Raw genomic sequence first — 15,358 nt, 5'->3', positions numbered from 1 at the left:
GTGTACTATTCACAGAGGGGGGGATAGCTGCACTCAACAGCATTGTAAGATAGCGACAGATGTAGTCTTAGCCCCCCCCACCCCCGGTTCAGGGACGGTCGTTCCCTCTTCACATCGATGGCCTCTTTGACTCCCTGTTCAAACCAGCGTTCATCCCTGTCAAGGATGTGCACATCCTCATCCTTGAGTGGCCCCTAGCCTGTAGATGGATGTAGAATCCTGGCCTGACAAGGTAGCTCTTCTGTGTTGTGCCATCCAAGAGTCTGTTTTGTTTCCCCAATGTACAATTTACGGCAATTCTCCCGGCACTTAACAGTGTACACTATATTGCTCTGTTTGTGCCAGGGGACCTGATCCTTGGAGTGGATCAATTTCTGGCACAGCGTGTTTTAGGGTTTGAAAGCAACAGAGATGCGGTGTTTGAAAAATATGCATCTCAACTGTTTCGACGGACCCGCCACATACGGAATCACCACTGGTTTACACTTAGACAGCTGTTGTCCTTCTCTCTTTGATTGGCTTCGAGTGCACTGTTGGCATCTTCTTGGCTTTGACAGACACCCAGTTAGGATAACCACACTTAACCAGGGCCTGTTTAATGTGGGATTTCTCCCCTTCCCTGGCCGCTGTGTCGGTAAAGACATTGTCAGCTTGGTGGTACAGCGTCCTGATGACTCCTAGTTTGTGCTGCAGTGGATGATGAGGGTGAGACCTTAAGTACTGATCAGTATGTGTTGGTTTACGGTAAACATCAACAATCACATGTCCATCACCAATTGCAATTTCACAATGTAAAAAGGATAACCTGTCATTTTTCACATCCTCCCCGGTGAACTTGATGTGGTTGTTCAGAGTTAATGTGGTCGGTGAAATGTGGTATCTCCTGAGATTTCATTTTAACCCAGGTGTCGTCCACAAATCTGAACCAGTGGTGTGTCCCTGGGTAGGACATCAGAGCCCTCTTTTCCACTTCCTCCTTGTACAAGTTAGCCACTATAGGTGAAACTGGGGAGCACGTAGCACACCCATGCCTCTGCCTATAGTACTGCCCCCTGTATGTGAAGTACGTGGACTGAAGACACAGCGTCAGGAGCAGACACACTTGGTCAGTGTTAAGAGTGGTCCTATTGCTAAGGATGGGGTCATCCTGTACTTTCATATGGACTACCTCCACTGCTACATCAACAGGTACACACATGAAGAGAGACATAACATCATAAGAAACCATTGTTTCATCCGCCTACATAATAATGTCCCTCACCTTATCCACAAAATTCATCGTGTTCTCAATATGATGTTCATTTCTGCCTACCAACAGGTTAAGAATAGATGCCAGAAACTTAAGAGTTATGGGTCTCTGAGTTAATCATAACAACAATAGGCCATAATGGCATATCTTCTTTATATCTTAGGTAAACCATACAGACTAGGCATAGCTTCCCCTGGGTATACTTCATGGTACAAAATTCTGTCAATAGCATTGTCTTGTTTTAACAGCATCATACAATCTTATCACCCTTTTCTTGTGACCACTTCCTGGATCTCGTTTCAGGTGCTCATAAGTATGTTGCTAAGTAACATAACTTTCCCATGATAGTCTGTCTGGTTTAATAAAATAGTACATCTTCCTTCGTCCGACGGAAGGATGATGTTATTTCCTTACCTGGATTATTGAGCATGCATCAAAACATCTTGAACCTGGAGCTCTTACTACTTGATGATGCAGCTGACAAGCCTTTGATGGGTTTGTGTGGGTTTGTGGTTGAGTTTTCTCTTTCATAACCAGCCAACATTTCAGCTACCAGCTGCAAAGGTTGTGGTTCCCCTGTTAGAGTGCTCACTGATCAATGTTCAAAGTTTAGTTCTGGAGTTTTCCTGTTAACCAAAACCTATGTTTAGGTCTTTATACAGCCTCCTACACATCCTGCAAGCTCATGAATACTTATTTAGACCGTTCCTAATCCAAAATCTTTGTTACTAGAGGCTGTAGTCCAGTTTGCATAATTTCTGTAGTTTTCCTATGTAATCTAGACCTACTTAACTTTGTTATATATGCTCATTGATTAGTGAGCTCCATCTGAACTGAAATTTGGCTTGATTTATTGTTCTGCATCAAGGAATTCATGCATAAAGGGAAGGTTTACAAGATGGTGGTGAGACCAGCTATGTTGTATGGTTTGGAGACAGTGGCACTGACGAAAAGACCGGAGGTGGAGCTGGAGGTGGCAGAGATGAAGATGCTAAGATTTGCATTGGGCATGATGAAGAAGGACAGGAATAAGAATGATTATATTACAGGGATCGCTCAGGTTGGAAGGTTTGGAGATGACACAAGAGAGACAAGATTGAGATGGTTTGGACATGTGTGGAGGAGAGATGCTGGGTATACTGGGAGAAGGATGCTGAATATGGAGCTGCCAGGGAAGAGGAGAAGAGGAAGGCCACAGAGGAGGTTTATGGATGTGGTGGGGAGGACATGCAGGTGGCTGGTGTGACAGAAGACGATGCAGAGGACAGAAAGAGATGGAAACGGATGATCCGATGTGGCGCCCCCTAACGGGAGCAGTCGAAAGTAGTAGTAGTAGTAGTAGATTGTTCTGCATCAGTGTGGCCGTAGGACTCCCTGTAGGCTACAATGGGGTCTCTAGCTCTACATAAGGGGCTCCCCCATAGCTTACGATGAACTCGTCAAAAATTTAACAGCACATTAAGGCTACGCGGACACTGCAAAAGCAGTCATTGGTTTGTCTGGGCCGCTTACCTGCTACATGGTTCTAATACCTACACCAGGCAATTCATCCTTATTTCATATTTAGTATTTAGCAAACACCCCTGTCCTCCTGTCTCAACATGTTCTGTGGTCTCAGACTACCTCTACCCAACGTAATTTTCTCTTTCTCAATTATGCCAACAAACTTGAGCTCTTTTTTACTCCATCTAGCAAAGCCATTTCCATTGTGAACCTCCTGTTCACGGCCTTTGTTACAAGTAAATGTGAGAGAATGTAAACACAATTTCTTACTTTGGCGTCTGATTTGTCTGCATGCTCTACAATCTAGTTTTTGGCAGTGCTATACGAGGCCAAGAATTGCATCTACGAAGTAGTAGAAATTAAATCCTATGCTGCAAGCACCTATGAAAGGAACCCAGGGTTACCTCGACGTGCAACCATATTTACACTAGCCTATTTGGAAGGACTTCTGATCTTATACTGCATGGATAGTGGCAGTGGGTGACTTGACGTCAGAAATGTTTAAGGCCCAGAAAGCATCAGCGTTTCTTAGAACCCCCGCACACACACATGTACGGACCACCATCCAAACCCCCCTCCTAGCTTGGCAGTCACACATTCCTCCTTAACCTTTTCTTGTGCAAACGGGCTGATTTGTTTGAGTGGACTGAGATAGATATCACGGACACTCTACTGCTGCTACTACTAATACTTTCGGCTGCTCCCGTTAGGGGGCGCCACAGCGGATCATCCGTTTCCATCTCTTCCTGTCCTCTGCATCTTCCTCTGTCACACCAGCCACCTGCATGTCCTCCCTCACCACATCCATAAACCTCCTCTTTGGCCTTCCTCTTCTCCTCTTCCCTGGCAGCTCCATATTCAGCATCCTTCTCCCAATATACCCAGCATCTCTCCTCCACACATGTCCAAGCCATCTCAATCTTGTCTCTCTTGCTTTGTCTCCCAACCTTCCAACCTGAGCTGTCCCTCTAATATACCCATTCCTGATCCTGTCCTTCTTCGTCACTCCCCATGAAAATCTTAGCATCATCTTCAACTCTGCCACCACCAGCTCCACCTCCTGTCTTTTCGTCAGTGCCAATGTCTGCAAACCATATAACATAGCTGGTCTCACAACCATCTTGTAAACCTTCCCTTCAACTCTTGCTGTGGTACACTTCTGTCACAAATCACTTCTGACACTCTTCTCCACCCACGCCTCCCTGCCTGCACTTTCTTCTTCACCTCCTTTCTGCACTCCCGGTTACTTTGGACAGTTGACCCCAAGTATTTAAATTCGTACGCCTTCATCACCTCCACTCCTTGCATCCTCACCATCCCACTGTCCTCCCTCTCATTCACACATAGGTATTCCGTCTTGCTCCTCCTGACTTTCATTCCTCTTCTCTCCAGTGCATACCTCCACCTCTCCAGGCTCTCCTCAACCTGCTCCCTACTCTCACTACAGATCACAATGTCATTCGCAAACATCATCGTCCACGGGGACTCCTGCCTGATCTTGTCCGTCAACCTGTCCATCACCATTGCAAACAAGAAAGGGCGCAGAGCCGATTGTTGATGTAATCCCTCCTCCACCTTGAACCCATCTGTCATTCCAACTGCACACCTCACCACTGTCACACTTCCCTCATACGTATCCTCCACCACTCCTACATACTTCTCTGCAACTCCCGACCTCCTCATATAATACCACATACATACAATAGATATCGCGGACCCTGATGGCTGTAAATTGAACTTTCATTTTCTATTATCAATGCATGAATAGTATAAGGGGATAGGACTAGAAAAGTTCTCAACTTCCTCTTACCCCTTTTGAACATGAAGGGTATTATTCGAGTTGCTTTTTTTGTCACTTATGTTGCCGATGATTTTGTTTATTTATTTTTATTGTGTTTTCTTTTAACATGTTCAATAAAATGGATTGATTGATTGAACTCTGGAGTTCCTACTCCCAGGTCTGAGTGCTCCTGATTTGTTCCCGCTGAATATGAAGGGGACAGGGACAAACAGTTCTTTGGTAGAGATTGGAGGCAGGTGTCTGATAATTCCAGACAAACTGCCAGGAACACTGTGGCTACCCTGACCACACAGTATAAAAAACATCTGTGTGACAGGCTTTCCCCGGTAGACTGTCAGCATCCCAGCATGTTATCAGTTTTGCATGCAATGTTATCAAGTCCCATCTGTGGTCTGCATCCTCTGGGTTTTCATGAGATATTCAGTCTAAAGTGTTCACACGCTAGAAAACTTTTTTTACTCCAAACAGGAACTACCATGATACACCTTTAAACCAGCACTACTCAAACTCACAATGAAACAAAGATGAATAAACCCTGGTTGTTGTTTGTTTTGCTTTTTTTTAAACGGCCAAGTCCGATGGGACCTAATAATAATTCCAGTGTCACAACATCTCAAGCAGCAGAATGCTCTGGAGGTATGCCGTAATGACAGGAAGCCGAAGAATGCCGATCGGTATGAGCCCGATGCTGTGACGACGAGGCCTGTGTTTTGGTTTGCGTTTTGATGCATGTTTGCAAGCTGGCAGATTTCCACAAGTAGTTGTCAGTATACTCTACTATCCCCTGGTAACAGAAACCAGCTATTGTTCTGGACTTCTTCTCTAGTCTCAAACAATGTGGCTGGTAAATTACTGAAGTGTTTTCAGAACTACGGAATCCACCAGTCACTACAGGCAGTTTGCTCATCGCCCCGCCTGTTGGAGAGAGAGCAAGTGTGTGTGTGTGTGTGTGTGTGTGTGTGTGTGTGTGTGTGTGTGTGTGTGTGCGCGCGCGCGCACACACATGCGCATGTTGCCAAGTCCTTAAGTTAAGTACCAGAGTTTACCGAAAACGACGCTTAAGTTTTTAAATGTAGTTTGATATTCTCACTCACCGTTTACTAAAGTGGCACTGGTTGTTCCTGTGCTGTGAGCAATTTTAGAAATTTAAGCTCATTTTGCCAATAGTAACTCACTCTAAATAAATGCCGAGCTAATGATCTACAATAATTAGCAGGATAATGGTACCAGTTAAATGCCCAATATGTAAAAAAAAAACCCATTCACAATCTAGCCGAAGGATCACGTCAGAGTTCGACAGTAAGTTGTGATAGATTCGTCAGCCGTCTGGCTCCTAATGTGGACTCTTCTTGTGTACAGCTGACGTCCGGGCCCGCATCAGAATGATTTCCTGTGATGGTTGCTATGACGCTGGTGATAGTCCACCCCTCCTCAACCCCTTTCTCTGCTGTATTTTGCTCTGAGTTTTTCCTCTCAGCATAGCCTTAGAATTGTCTTTGTGACGCGGATGACACGGTGCTGCTGCTGTTATGTATGCCGTCAAACCCCTGTGTGTGTGTGTGTGTGTGTGTGTGTGTGTGTGTGTGTGTGTGTGCATTAGGGCGTATTTGTACCTGGAAGATACTGGAAGATTGGCAGAGAGAGTAAGTCTATGAAATGTGAAAAGCTAAAACTGCCTTTTTTAATATTGAGTAAAATCCTCCTCTGTTGAGTCCAGAGGCAAGATGTTAACGTTTGGTGGACGTGTTTCTCACTGCTTATGTTGGCTCTGACTCGCAGTGCGAGGAGGCCACTACAGTATGAGGTCTACCTCATGGTGTATGCAGGAGAGAACTCCCAACTCTGACCTCTCTGTTCATTTTTGCCTGCTGTACTCCAGCTACTCTCCAGTTCAGTCCAGCAGCCCTGCTACAACACAGGGAAAGCAGTGTAATTCAATCCTGGTGGTGGACAGCATTTTTCTGACTGTGTAAACCAGGCAGGAGTTTATAAAGTTAGATCTGTTCCGAATGTGGAAAAAATGAAAAATAAGTAGTTTTAACGTGCACTTTCTTGGCCCATAGCTGGGGATATGTCTACTGCCAAGTTCCAAATGCTGATAGGTTTTCATGGAGTAGACTAGACTCTCAAGTAGACTCACATTAGTCCACAAACCTTCATTTGGTAAGACTTTGTCCCCAGGAATATCCAAATATGGACAGTTGTTGAGTTCGTATTGATTTGAATACTGTCTACGAAGATTGTGATGAGATGATTGTAATGAGGGAAAGACATGGTGAGTATAATCTGTCATCTTAGGCTATATACTTTAACTGAGCTCATTTCTCATGAATTCAACTGAGTTTAGCTCAGGGAAAACACCTGGGGATCACCCTCAACTCTACTTTGATGACTAGTGCAGTCCTTTTTTGGTACATAGTGTCATAATGTCTTGATTTGTCCTTAGTTTGTCACTACAAGAGCAGGACTTTGTTAGGCTCACTTTGCAAGACTCACTGTGGCCCCACGTAAATGACCATGACAAACGTGTTTGCCTGAGTGGGTCTGTTAGTGCGTGTAATAGGTACAGCCACGGCTAGAACACTGGGATTCCTGTCTCTGCTTCGGTGATCTCTCATTCTTTATTTCCATCTCTGATATCTGAACATGCTGGCCTACAACCGCCAGCTCTCCTCTTGCTCCATTCCACAGCCCAACCGGAAGAGAGATGTCAAAAAGGAATAGGGCATAAGGCTCATACCTCCGAAGTCTGATCATAAACAAACATGATGACTGATGGTGTCCGGTGTTACACGAGAGAGGGTCGCTGTTCTGTGAAATGGATGTTTTGGGTTTTTTTTTTTTTAAATCATATCTTTCCCTCCCCTTGCCTACAACTCACCTTCGCCCACACATGTAAGCCTATGAGTCAAATTAGTGATGAATCACTCGGAGCCTTGGCTCTCATTTATCCATGACACATTTAAGGCAGTGTTTTAGTAGAGACGAGAGAGCACCAGGCCTGAGCGGAGAAGTTAAAAGAAAGAAGATGGCACTTGCTGAATAACAACAAGGTTAAAAGGGAAAGTGACAAAAGGGTGATAAACTAATTGAGGCAAGGTGGAGGAGTGGGGATGGCTTTGAGCTTTAGTTTCGCAAAGTTTGGGTTGCATAAGATTATGTGAACATCTAATGGCACCTCTAGTTCAAACCAAGCACTGTATTGGCTGGTTGTGTTTTCTTACATATGATCTATGAAAGGCAAGCCTCAGCAGAGCCGGAATAGCGATGTGATGAGTATGGCACATTGGGTTTAACTTAACAGAACTCTGTGTTTCTGGATCAAAGTGACTCATGTCTAAGACATCCTGTGGTCGGCAGTGTGTGTCTGTGTTCCTGTCCCTGAATGTATGTGTTTCTTTGCCTAGACAATTTCAAGTTGTGTGTTAGTGCATTTGTGTGCTGGTGCAGTCAAGTAGCTGCACTAACACATGTCCTTAAGTGCTGGAGTGCCCCCCCCCCCACCATTTTAAAGCTGCCAGTATTCTTATATTTTGTATATCTTGGTACAGTGCTTGCACTGCTGTCAGACAGCAAGAAGGTCTTTGGTTTGATTCCTGCAAGGGGCGGGGTTAGCGTTGGGGGAGTTGCATGTTCGCCCCACACCTGTCGATGTGCAATGGCTGTCTGTGTGTTCTCTGCATGTTCTCCCCATGCTCACATGAATTTTCTCCGACTTAAAAAGAACCCCAATAAAACCACTCCAAACGCTGTCCTGCCCTGTCCCTGACCATGACATAGATGTCCACCTGGACTTGGTCCCCGGGCACCAAAGGAAAGGGCTGCCCACTGCTCCTGGTTGCCCCTGAAGGGAGGACAGCTGGGTGGGAAAAGGCAGAAGGAACATTTCTTCAGCCACCACTCTCTGCATGCGTGTCAGTGTTCAACGTGTAGCTGTACGACCAATAAAGTCTCTTTTTCTCCCATCAGCTGTTCTAATAAATCCTGTAACATTCAGAGTGAATTCTACTTAGAAGTGTTCAAACACATTAAGTAACAGCAGACTCATAACCTTATGGTTTATAACCTTATTTTATCAAAGATGTTAAATCAAAAAGATTTCAAATTAAAATGGAACAAATGAAACAAAAGGCAACCCGACAGACAACACGTGTGTGTGTGTGTGTGTGTGTGTGTGTGTGTGTGTGTGTGTGTGTGTGTGTGTGTGTGTGTGTGTGTGTGTGTGTGTGTGTGCATTCTGTAAAGTTTCTAGAAAGCTAAGCATGGTATGATTATGATGATGTGTTTTTCAGGTGGGAAACTGTCTTAATTTGACTGTTTCCTTTTTTGTCCCCTCCATCAGAAACTTGTAACCGGGATCCAAAATGATCTTTTTGGCTTACCTGCCAAGAGCCAAGATGGCTGGTAGATGGAAAATATTTACTGGCCAGACAGATTTTTTACCAGCAAAAAAAAGAAAAATTGCTTTTTAATAGTGCAATTTGCTATTATTACTATTAAGCACGTCATATCGGTCTCGTATGTGATTCTCAATCAGTATTATAGTAGTGTGTGGTAATAATGGTAGTAACACTAACTGTATGCAGAGATATTAATTCAACTGTTTCAACACTAAAGTGTAACACATTTGAATTAATGAATTCAGTGGTTTTTATTAAGGAGTTTGATAATATAACAAATAAGTAACAGTAATAAGTTCAGAGTCGTAGTTCATATTAGTGTTTTTTATTCTGTAGTAGCATGTCAAGTCTTCTTCAGACAGTTTGCGCTCAGTGATTTCTTCCTCCTTGTCTCCCGCTCAAGGACAGTGTCGGTGGTTTTCTCCTCCTTGTCTCCCGCTTTTAGGACAGTGTCAGCGGGTGAGACAAGGAATGAGCGCTTGCATTGGCCGTTGCAGCAGTGATCTCTGTGGCTTGACGTTCGCCTGTTTTCTTTTTCTTTCCTGGGGCTCCACTCCCACATTAAATCTGCACATAGCTGGGTTTGTTTCAACTGCCTGGATTACAAGTACCTCAAATACTTTAGCCAGAAAATTGTGTGGTTTGATGACTGATGCAATTGTGTACTACACATGACACACACAGCATGGCAGATCTGATCTATCAGATTGAAGTGACAGCGGTTTTTTCCAGCGTGTGTAGGAAATTAATTTTTTTTTCTACTGGTCAGAGTGGTGGATGGTCTCCATAATTTACTCGCCAAAGACTAAATGTACTCACATTTGGTGACTGGCGAGTGTTGATTTTGAACCCTGCTTGCAACAGTGAAGGAAAGCTTCCTGTTGTGGTCCTTAAAGGAAAAACAACTTGTTTGCATTGCTCACTCAAACCAATGGGCACCGCAAGCTGCAGACTAGCCCATTAACTGTTGGCTAGTGTTAGGCATTCATTGGTTTAGTGCTCACAGAACTAGCAAGCCACCAACAGGGCAGTTAAAGAACACATGTAGATTGTTTTCTCATATTACAACAAGTGACCGGCACCAAAAATCGACTACACCTCAAACTTTCAAGATATACCGTTTAATATCAGCTTGCGTGCAGCTGGCCACATTCAGCTTAATGTTATTGCTTGATATAGTCGTCCTGCTTTGCTGTGAGTTCCTACTCATTTTAAGTTATTGTCTCCTTATATTAGCTACGGTAACTAGTTTAAAGGGAAATGATGGATGAGATCCCCTTATTCTTCCCCCCTCTCCAGGAGCCGTTGGGGCCCAGTCCCTATTCTCCGTGCCTCGACGGCCTGGCTATGGCACCATGGGGAAGCCCATCAAGCTGCTGGCCAACTGCTTCCAGGTGGAGATCCCCAAGATGGATGTCTACCTCTACGAGGTGGACATCAAGCCTGAGAAATGCCCACGGCGAGTCAACAGGTATGGTGTTGCCATGTGAAGGGATGGTCAATCGGTCGACTATGATACTGTGAGGATTTCAGGTTCCACTATCTATATATGTATTCCTGATTATATTGATGCGACACATGAATGTCGACACAAGGTATTTGATGGATTTAACCTATGATCTCTCCATCCTTTCAAACACTAGACAGTCTCTATATCACCAGACAACACTGGCACCTATGGTTTTTGCATTTACATTAAAATATGCTACACACAATGTCAAAAAAATGTGTGATTCGTTACAGCCAAATGAAATATCATCTGTGATGTGCTTGTTTTCTCTAGGGAGGTGGTTGATTCTATGGTGCAGCACTTCAAGGTGACCATCTTTGGGGATCGCCGACCAGTTTATGATGGGAAGAGGAGTCTGTACACAGCCAACCCACTGCCTGTTGCGCCTGCCGGGGTGAGACATGAACACACATGCCATAATGCCAGTCCTTTAATGCTGAGGATAATGTATGCTTGCACTTGCTCTCTCTCACACACTGACACATATACACACAAAGACAACCCCCAAGATACTTAAAGGCAGCGGCATATGAACACATAGCCTAGTACTAATCCCCCTCTGTGTGCTTTGTCTGTCTCTTTCTCTCTCTCCTCCCTCCATCCTCTGTCCTCTTGCAGGTGGATCTGGATGTCACTCTTCCAGGCGAGGGTGGAAAGGATCGCCCCTTTAAAGTCACCATCAAGTTTGTATCACTGGTTAGCTGGCTAATGCTCCATGAAGTGCTTACTGGCCGCAGCATGCCTGAACCCCTGGAGTTGGACAAGCCGATCAGCACCAACCCTGTGCATGCTGTCGATGTGGTGCTGCGTCACCTGCCCTCCATGAAGTGAGCCTCCTACATAACTGCCTCCTATATAAGTGTTAGGCTGTTTTTTTCACCATGTAGTTTAATCTGTGGTGAGATAACAATCTCTGACCAAACTGCAGAGCAAACACTTGTCACATGTAATCTATAACAACAACATGTCTGTGAATGTTCTCATTAATCCAGGTCATGGTTATCCAAAGGAGTTGAATCAAGTGCAACTGGACAGGATATATACCAAGTCCAGTTGTACTTGATTCAGCTCCTTTGGATACAACAACAACAGTTTTTCCTTTTTGGTCTGCCTAGTGCTGCTAAAGTTTTTGAGATCTTATATTGGCTAAAATGAAAGAAGGTTGAATCAGTTCATCTGGATCATCTGGATACGTTTATTGACAGATACGTTTCATCACTCAAGTAAATGACATCTTCAGTCTAAACTGACTGCAGGTATCCCCACCCTTATAAAAAATACAGTACAATGCAGCTGCATAAAGACCGAAACCAACAACCAGTTTCATATGCAAATATGGGTGTGACCTTGTAACTAGCATTTCAAAGGCCACGTGTACTATTAACGGAGGATTAGGAATTGTTGCAATCACAGCATTGTAAGATGGCGACATGTACTCTTAGCCCCCCCCCCCACCTCGGTTCAGGAAGGGTCATTCCCTCTTCACATAGATGGCTTCTTTGACTTCCCGTTCAAATCATTGTTCCTCCCTATCAAGGATGTGCACATCCTCATCCCTGAAAGAGTGGCCACTGGCCTGTAGATGGTGTGGACTGTGGAGTCCTGGCCTGATGTGTTAGCTCTCCTGTGTTGTGCCATCCTTTTGGCCAGCATCTGTTTGGTTTCCCCAATGTACAAGTCTCTGCAATCCTCCCGGCACTTAACAGTGTACACTATATTGCTCTGTTTGTGCTAGGGGGACCCGATCCTTGGGGTGGACCAGCTTCTGGCGCAGTGTGTTTTGTGGTTTGAAAGTAACTGAGATGTGGTGTTTTGAAAATATGAATCTCAGCTTTTCCAACACTCCTGCCACATACAGAATCACCACTGGTTTACACTTAGACAGCTGTTGTCCTTCTCTCGTCGATTGGCTGGTGCACTGTTTGTGCGTCTTCCTGGCTTTGACAGACGCCCAGTTAGGATAACCACACTTAAGCAGGGCCTGTTTAATGTGGGGTTTCTCCCCTTCCCCGGCTGCTGTCGGTGGGGACGTTGTCAGCTCGGCGGTACAGCGTCCTGATGACTCCTAGTTTGTGCTCCAGTTAATGATGAGAGTCAAACCTTAAGTACTGATCAGCATGTGTTGGTTTACGGTAAACATCAACAATCACATGTCCTCCATCACCAATTGCAACTTCACAGTGTAGGAAGGCTGACCTGTCATGTTCCACATCCTCCCTGGTGAACTTGATGTGGTGTCCACAGAGTTAATGTGGACGGTGAAATGTGCTACGTCCTGAGATTTAATTTTAACCCAGGTGTCGTCCACAAATCTGAACCAGTGGCTGGGTGGTGTCCCTGGATGGGGCATCAGAGCCTCTTTTCCACTTCTTCCATATACAAGTTGGCCACTACATGTGAGACTGGTTCTTGGTTTCGGTCATTATGCAACTGTATTGTTTATAAGGGTGGGGATACCTGCAGTCAGTTCAGACTGAAGAGGTCACTTAGTTGAGTGATGAAACGTATCTTAATAAATGTTGTATCCAGATGAACTGATTCAACCTTCTTTCGTTTTCTTACCTGGATTATTGAGCATGCGTCAAGACATTGGCTAAAATGGTTTTCCTTTGATAAGGCGACCGATGTAAAGGCCAACAATGTGACTCTTCAGTGGCTCTTAGAATATTGTATTTTTATGATTCTAGAATAGTACTGTTCATTCTTTTTCTAGATTGACACTACCTACTAACTGCCCACTACTTTAAACTGCTACTATTACTGTTCTCACAGACATTTTGAGTGCAGATACCAGTGCTGATAGAATTATATGTTAAAATTAAGACAAAATTCCCTGTTATATTTGCTATGTTTTTGTAATCCTTAGGTACCTTAACTTTCATCCTTCTGATCTGAAATTCAGCTCAAATACAAAAGAAACAGATAGCAGATAGTCACTTTGATTTGGTGCTTTTGATTTCCTCAATCCTCAGCCAACTCTTAACTACATAATGTTAGCGGTTGATAATATTAAATAAACCCTGTTCATCGATCCTGGTGATACCCAGAGCAAATATCTTTTTTTCTTGCTGTCATCAATATTATCAACACTCTGATCCAAGCGGAAATAAAACAGGACTTTAAATGGGATCCTACAGCACAGCAAACGTGTCCAACCTCACACGTCTTTCCCTCCATATCACTTACCCAAATCCTGACAACAAAAAAGCCAGAGTCAAAGCCAACATGATAGGCCCTTTTAATGAAAATCTTTCTCCGAGATGTTATTAAAAACGGGACAAATCCACACCTTTTCTTCATATCCATTTGTTATCATCTAGGGTCTGATATTGCATTGGCCTCGTGACAAATTTTCCATCCTGGATTCACAGAGAGGTGCATAGCCTCTGATCTGTTATTAATGTGGCTCCTGTGCAGAGGAATAAAAGGTTGGTGGGGCCAGGCAGCCAGTGCCGCCACCCACTCGTCTCACTGATGGATTTTCAGGCGGTCCTGAAGAGCCACTCTGTGTGACAGTTCTCAAACAACCATTGACCTACATTATCAATCCAGGCTGAGCCAACGAATACTAAATCCCCATTTCCTGTCATCTTACTGCTCCTCCCCTCCTGTCCTGTTCCCACTCCCTGCTCTCTCTTGTTGCTTCTCCTTTTCATGACTTTCTTTTCTTTTCTCTCTTTCCTCTTCCCTCCCTCTTTCTCTTACATTATTTTTTTAACATCCCAATTCTCTATTCCCCTCTCTGCTCCAACCACCCATCTTTCCATCCAGGTACACTCCGGTGGGTCGTTCCTTCTTCTCAGCTCCAGAGGGCTACGACCATCCCCTGGGTGGTGGGAGGGAGGTGTGGTTTGGCTTCCACCAGTCTGTAAGGCCTGCCATGTGGAAAATGATGCTTAACATTGATGGTGAGGACCAAAATACAATCTCTTCCTTTACCTGTGTTCACTGTTTGAACCATGTAATTACAGTGATTATTCAACATCTGGCCCTGCTACTTACCCATTTCAAAATTATAATTATGTTTGTAAGTGCAGCCTACCTGTCCATATTTCCTTGTAAAAGTCTTTCTTAAACTGTAAAGCCTACTGAACGTGGTTTTAGAATGGGTCCTGGTTTAAACTTTGATCTCATAACCAAAATTAACCCCACTCTCTACATGTACAAAAAACATACAGAAAACACCGAACATCTAATAATACCTAAACCAGTCATTCAAATCTACTACCACTACTACTTTCAGCTGCTCCCGTGAGAGGTCACCACAGCAGCTCATCCGTTTCCATCTCTTCCTGTCCCCTGCATCTTCCCCTGTCATGCCAACCACCTGCATGTCCTCCCTCACCACATCCATAAATAAACCTCCTCTTTGGCCTTAGTTCCTAATCTTGTCTTTCATTACTCCCAATGAAAATCTTAGCCTCATCAACTCTGCCACCTCCAGCTCCACCTCCTGTCTTTTCATCAGTGCCACCGTCTCCAAACCATACAACATAGCTGGTCTCACTACCATCTTGTAAACCTTCCCTTTGACTCTTGCTGGTACCCTAAACCAGTCAGTGATATATGCAAGAAAAGCACACGTTTTGCTTTCTGATATAACAATAAAAGACTTTAAATATTCTTCTTCTTTTTTTAAGCAATTTTGCCTCTTCTCCAGTACAGTCACACAAAAACTATTTTGTGGTCATCTCCTTCACAACTAAAGCTTCAGTCCTATAGATTTAAATGCAAAAAAATGTCCTTTGTAATGTCTTCTATCACTGGCATGTTTGAAACTACCTGAGGGGATGTTTTTCTGGTAAAATATTGTCTTATAATTGCTATTAGTGTTGAAAACTTCACCCCCCCCCAAAAAAAAATTTATTTTTTTTTTTAAAAAAAGCCCTGATGAA

At 44.0% G+C, this 15,358-nt stretch overlaps 1 protein-coding gene across 2 annotated transcripts in view; it reads left to right on the top strand.

The window, feature by feature from the left end:
- LOC130117715 (protein argonaute-3) overlaps positions 1 to 15,358 on the top strand; it is a 68,054-nt gene that overhangs the window by 22,759 nt on the left and 29,937 nt on the right. For both annotated transcript variants that reach the window (XM_056285889.1, XM_056285888.1), the window contains exons 2-5: positions 10,253 to 10,424; positions 10,737 to 10,857; positions 11,082 to 11,290; positions 14,235 to 14,371. In XM_056285889.1, the coding sequence (XP_056141864.1) occupies positions 10,253 to 10,424; positions 10,737 to 10,857; positions 11,082 to 11,290; positions 14,235 to 14,371 (639 nt within the window). The remainder of the gene's footprint in view (positions 1 to 10,252; positions 10,425 to 10,736; positions 10,858 to 11,081; positions 11,291 to 14,234; positions 14,372 to 15,358) is intronic.

The sequence above is a fragment of the Lampris incognitus genome, chromosome 9, assembly GCF_029633865.1.
Source record: "Lampris incognitus isolate fLamInc1 chromosome 9, fLamInc1.hap2, whole genome shotgun sequence".
In the NCBI taxonomy this organism is placed as follows: Eukaryota; Metazoa; Chordata; class Actinopteri; order Lampriformes; family Lampridae; genus Lampris; species Lampris incognitus.
The sequence above is the reverse complement of the archived record's forward strand: the minus strand, read 5'-3'. Positions and strand labels throughout refer to the sequence as shown.